This window comes from Asparagus officinalis, chromosome 4 (assembly GCF_001876935.1).
Source record: "Asparagus officinalis chromosome 4, Aspof.V1, whole genome shotgun sequence".
Lineage (NCBI taxonomy): Eukaryota > Viridiplantae > Streptophyta > Magnoliopsida > Asparagales > Asparagaceae > Asparagus > Asparagus officinalis.
Window position 1 is genome coordinate 61,105,023 of NC_033797.1, and position 6,408 is coordinate 61,111,430.

General features: G+C 35.7%; 1 protein-coding gene across 1 annotated transcript; it reads left to right on the plus strand.

The window, feature by feature from the left end:
• LOC109837556 (beta-glucosidase 4) lies at positions 29–5,617 on the plus strand. The gene is made up of 7 exons (XM_020405858.1): positions 29–695; positions 1,041–1,156; positions 2,298–2,509; positions 3,369–3,403; positions 3,590–3,692; positions 4,808–4,916; positions 5,033–5,617. Exons 1-7 carry the CDS (start codon positions 423–425, stop codon positions 5,226–5,228), a joined length of 1,044 nt encoding a protein of 347 aa, XP_020261447.1. The 5' UTR covers positions 29–422; the 3' UTR covers positions 5,229–5,617.

A 6,408-nucleotide genomic window follows, 5' to 3' on the forward strand; every position in this document is an offset into this window, starting at 1 on the left:
ATGAAACCAAACTGATAATGATACCCATGTACAACTGTCCAAGCACACACTTGTTGTTTTGTTTCAGAATTAAGCATTTTCATTTTATAGATGCTTTTCATCTGCGTTATAATGCTGAAGCATTGGTTGTTTTCACTTTCTAGAGTACATGAAAGTGAAGTGGATTTGATGTGCCTTATTCAGAACATAATTGGTCGATTAGCTACTCAATAGGTTTCATTGAAAAATATATGAGCCACCACTATCTGGGACCCGCTGCAACATTTATGTTATTTAGTTAGAAATTTTCAATAACATTTAACATGTGCAGCATGTTGTCAACATGTTGTATTAGACGATGTTGCAAATAATTATTTCGTTTGCGCAATCTAAGATTCTATAGGGCAAGTTACATCTTATGTAGAGAGATCTTTCTGAGTTTCATGTTATACTTAATCGCTCTGCTACAACAACTTATGCAAATGGCCAGGGAATATTTTGCTATCTATGCAGAAACTTGTTTTGCAAGTTTTGGTGACAGAGTGAAGCATTGGATAACAATCAATGAACCCCTTCAAACGTCTGTAAATGGCTATTGTGCTGGGATATTTGCACCTGGACGACATCAGAAAGAATCTGTTGAACCATTCTTGGCTGCGCATTACCAAATTTTGTCTCATGCAGCTGCTGTCGACGTGTATCGGAGGAAATTTAAGGTATTTACTTACATATTTCTCTTCTCTGCAATTGTTTATCATATTTCTTTCTTAATGTATTGTAGACTTGTAGTTATTGCTGAGAACTATATCCTTTGTTCATCAACAGTCTCCAATCAATTAGTTTTCTTAAACCACAAAAGCCATTTCTTGAGGAATGAAAAATTGTACATGTTGAGGTTTTGTTTGCTTATAAATTTTTCTCTCAAAAATACTGGTTTGCTAGAAAGTTGGGAGCACGCGTGAATACTGAATTTGGACACTCTTATATTGTAATTTAATTTTATTAACTCATGTGATTTTCTGAATTTCGGTTTTTTTTTTACATTTCTTTCTCTATTAAAGGCTGCACAAGGTGGTGAAATTGGATTGGTGGTGGACTGCGAATGGGCGGAAGCATTTTCCAATAAATTGGAAGATAAGCTTGCTGCTCAGAGGCGTCTGGATTTTCAGCTTGGATGGTAACATTTTCTTGACATTTTTATCATCATTTGAATATTAATATCGCTCTCGCTCTCTCTTATGTGAGCAAGTAAGGATTTCAACATGTATACACACATAAGGGTTTCAGTGTGTATACACTTGTGTTTAAGGATGTCAGGGAACACAGGAGGAGGAAATAGAGGTCAGGCAACTTGCAGGAAACGTGCAAAAAACACTTCATGGCAACTGGATCAATTATGCTTTCGGCAATACATCTCCATCAATGATCTCCTTCCATAGAAAGTAAATGTGTAATAAGTTAAACAACATAGAGATACCTACGCAGATAGTAAGTGATGGCGAAATACCAGGGTTTTTAAAAGCGTGGTAAACGTGGCCACATGATGAGCATGATAGAGATCTCTGAGTTGTATCATTTTACAGAGTTTTGTTTTAGGGTACAAAATCAAAATGAATGGTTCAGATTGCCCAAAAACGGATCATTTTGTAGCTATAAGCCATCCCTCCCAGCTTCCTGAGATTTGACCTCAACTCTCATTTTCCATCTCTCTCTCTATATGTGTGCATGTATGCATATGGACTTGGCTCTTTTCGGCAAGGAGATGAGAGGTTTTTTCTACTTGATGCATAATTGGACAATAAAATTTAAAAATCTACTGCATTCAGCTTGGACAACATCATTTAGGGTGGCTTAAATGGTGTAAGTTTTTTTGCCTATGCCTCAAATGGGTAAATAATAGATGACCGGAATAGATAATTGGTTTAGTTTGGTGGTTTAACTTTGACCTAACAAAAATTGATAAGTTCTTTTAATTGTGTTTACGTCATGATCCTACTTTTGGATCAGGAATATGTACACCCTAAATAAATTGAAAAATATGCTACATTTAGCTTTCTATTACATTTAATATATAGCTAAGAGAATGAAAGCCATTTTTTTGACGTTATATGTTGTATATCAATTTTCATGGTGTAGTTTCTATTTGAGTAGTTTATTATTGAGTTTTCATTAAAAGGGCGCAACTGCAAATCCTCCCTGATGGAGCCAAGTTTTCTCTGTATGTATGTAGTCACAGCCCTAATAGCGTACATATCCAGTGGCTAAATTATTTTAAGGCTTCTTTTGTGCATCTTTATTACAAATAAATTTTCTTGAAGGTATTTGGATCCTATATTCTATGGAGACTACCCAGCATCTATGCGGGAACGACTAGGAGATCGACTTCCCACATTTTCCGAGGGAGAGAAGAAACTATTGAGGAATTCACTTGATTTTATCGGCTTGAATCATTATACTTCAAGATTTATTGCACATTTACCTAAGCCTGCGGGTGACTATTTCTATCAAGTACAGGAGGCAGAGAGGATAGGTATTCACATACCTCAATCAGTTTTCTATTCAGAGGCAGCATGTAGCATACTTTGAACGTCTGTGATTTTCAACAGTCCTAATTTCTGAAAAACAAAGTACTTTTCTTTGACATGCACATAATATGTTACATTTATTTGCATTGCTTTTACGGAGAGGATCTTAGTTAAGAAAGTTCAATTTATAGTTTACTGTATTATTTACTAAAATTGACATATCCTTTTCAACATTCACGATGTTTTATTTGTGGCAATTTAATTTATTATTGTTAATATTTATGAAATTGATTTTAGTATTGTATATTCACAGTATAACATGGCATTAATAATTATGTAAGCATTTGCCACCTAAGTCAGTAATCTGCATAGGCATGAGTGTAATACCCAGGTCTGTTATTGAAGTTGAGCATTCTTGCTTGTTTTGAAGGAAAAATTCATGCAACAAGCTAGACTGCATTCGAAATATGTGGGGTTATCTTTTAGGAGGGAAGTGTTAAAGATCCTCTCTAGCGCACCAAAATTCTGTAGTTGTGAGGATTATAGAGGGTTATACTCTAATATGTCTCCGCAGGTTGAGCACCCTTTTGTGGCCGAAACCTGAACTTGCGCAAAGATATATTTTCTTTTCTTTTCTCCCTTAAATCTGGATTTCAACTTGATAGTTTCTTCTATATGAATATAAAATTAAGTCGCATTACCTGCTTGCATCATGTATGTTAGTTATTTATGTGATTTATCATAGTTACCCTTTTGCAATTTCAGATTTTCTTTCACGGTCATTTTAAAACAAAACCTCAACTTGTTAATGGCATTCAACTCGTTCGTAATAATTGTAATTTCTTGTGTACATGTACTTTGCAGTTAAATGGCAAGGGGGCGAGATGATTGGCAGCAAGGTAAGGACATCCTGTCCCCGTATGGATTACTTAAAGGAAAAGTGCATCATATAGATTATATAGAATACTTTAGCTGTAAGCTAAATTCTGATTTGAGCAATCTAGTGTCGGTGCCAATGACTGCATTTAGAGGCTAATGATGTGTCTTCCTTCTTCACCCTAATTAACAGTTCTTTTTCATGGCAGGCTGCATCAGAGTGGCTCTACATAGTTCCTTGGGGCATTCACAAACTTCTTAACTACATAGCGAAGAAATATCCCAATACACCGATATATATTACTGAGAATGGTAATTTTTCATGATTCACAGCAATGACTTCGCTGAGTTTTCTTCAACTTCTCTTGTTTTAGCCGAATATATAAACAAACTTTCCTGACAAATTCATGACATAGATTGTTTCTCTATAGAAGTGGAGTCAGCATTCTGCATTGACCCGAAATTATTTATTGAATTGATCGCGTATGTTTGAAACCTGAATGCATTTAGTTCTTAGTGGAAACTATGTTCTTCGTAGTATTCAGTTTAAAAAGGTTATTCACCTATTATTGAAACCAATAAGTAAGCCCGACTCTTAAGAGCATACTCACCATGGAGTATATTTTTTAATCCAGAAACTATTTGGTTCCTGATATGCCCCTTGAAAGCATTCAGTTTTTCGAGGAAATTATGTGTATTCAGTTTAAAAAGGTTATTATGCTATTATTGTTACCGATAAACTAGCCTTATCCTAAAGAGTATACTTACCATCGAGTACTTTCAACATTTGAAAAATATTTTAATCTGCATTCTTTTTAGTACCTGAAATGCCTCATATATATATAGTTGATCTTATGTCAACTTAAGTGGATGTCCACCAAACTTTTTAGCCACTCATTTATATATATATAAAAAACCTCTTCATATCTTTCATGGATCCCTAGGTAACATCAATGGCTAAAAAGTTTGGTGGACAACTTTTTGCTATCTACTTAAGTTGACACAAGTTTTGCTCTCTCTCTCTCTCTCTCTATATATATATATATATATGAGAAGTAGTTTCACATACTGTTATAGGCTAACAAGTTTAATAAGCACTACCAGAATGTCCAGAATACGCGTTTTACTTATAGCAGTTATAAAAGCTTGTTTTTAGTTCTTGACCATTGAAGACCAGGAGAATGTCCTATTAACTTCTGTTTCATGTTTGAATTTATCACAATCATCTAGAAGATAGAATTAGTGTTTTGATTTCCCTTGGTCAACTATCACTTAAACTGATCAACCCTTAAAATAAGTTGCTGTCAAATAACATTTCTGCACCATCATCTGTGCTTAAATATTGGTCTATAATGATATGGTTTTACTGGCCCAAAGAAGGTCCAGTGCATGCTATATTTGATAATAATGTCTCTCGTGTCTCTCAGGCATGGATGATGAGGACAATGAAGAAGCAACACTCGACGAGATGCTAAATGATGAGATGAGAGTGGGATATTTTAAGGGCTACCTTGCTTCTGTGGCTCAAGCAATCAAGTAAGTTATATTTGAAGGGATACCTTGCTTCTGAACGTATTATAAGGTCAATTGTTAAAGGTCAAAGATTTGATAAACCTTTTTTTGTTTTCCCTTTTATTTTTTGGTTGTACAAGGGATGGTGTTGATATCCGAGGATACTTTGCATGGTCATTGCTAGATAACTTTGAGTGGGCTCAAGGATACACCAAGAGGTTTGGCCTGGTTTACGTCGATTACAAGAATGGGCTAAAAAGACACCCCAAGTCATCGGCTCGCTGGTTTAGTCGTTTCTTGAAGGGCGGTAAGGACGATAACAGCAACAGTGCGTGATTTATGTTTGCTAAAACTGTGTTTTACTCTGTTATGTACTGTAAAGACCCTTGCAACTATGCCTTTATGTTCTGCTATTTGGTGACATGCAATGATCCATTAAAGCTACGATAAAGCCCGGAGAGAGATCTATAGCCTGCGGATTTGCGTCCATTAGATATGTGAAGCATTCATTCTTCAGTTCTCTAATACTCCCACAGGGTTCTGATGATATAAGCAGTTGTGGAAGCTTGTGATGAACAAAGTACCCCTTAAATTTTTTTGTTAAATCTAAGTTGTGATACTAAATTAGAGTACTTTTGAGATCAGGACGGAGAACCGTTGATGCAGTTTCCTCCAAAAAGGAAAAAAAATAAAAATTAGTTGCAATTAATTTTTGAATCTGTGCATAGCTGGTACAAATTATGAAGTGGGTGTCTGTTACATCTCTGAATGGGGTGACCGTGACGCTTCGTCTTGCATGTACAATTTGAGGCTTTAGAACAATTTATGGCACCATCATTTCGTCTCAAACGTATAGCCATGTACAATTATTGTCAAGTAATGTTGGTAATAATCATTAGTAGAGATTTTAATGTTATTTGTTATATATAGAAATATTAATCATTGATTTCTTCTTGTATAATAAAAACATAAATCGTTGGGGATGAAGGATAAAGGCCCAAAATAGCAATTTATTTAGGCAAACGCCCAACAGGAAGCTAATTCCCGCTCCAGCGACGAGTCACCAATGAGACATGCTGCACAAATTACGCGAGTATGTACTTCCTCTGCCCTCAAAATAAGCTCTCATATCTCAGTAATCTCGCATACGAAGCGCATGGATTGGGATCATAAAATTCTGGTCAAGCGCTCCTTTAACAAGAAAAGTCGGTGAATTTGGTCCGACATATTAATGGAGCTTCAAAGAAATATCGACTCTCGGGATCATCGGATTCGGTCGAAGTAGCCAGATCCTGAGATTTATCATCAGTAGTGGAGTCCAAAGATTAGTGAGGACATAATATTAATAGTAATGTAGGAGTTTCGTGTCACATATATACGGCCAATTTTGCCTCGAGTACTCGAACATGGCTGCGATCTGCGCATTTGCGAGCTCAAAGCTAAAAGAACGTGACCTTTCTTTGGCTACTGAAAAAGGTTATGTTAGAATTAATATAAAACTATAATCATTGATCCT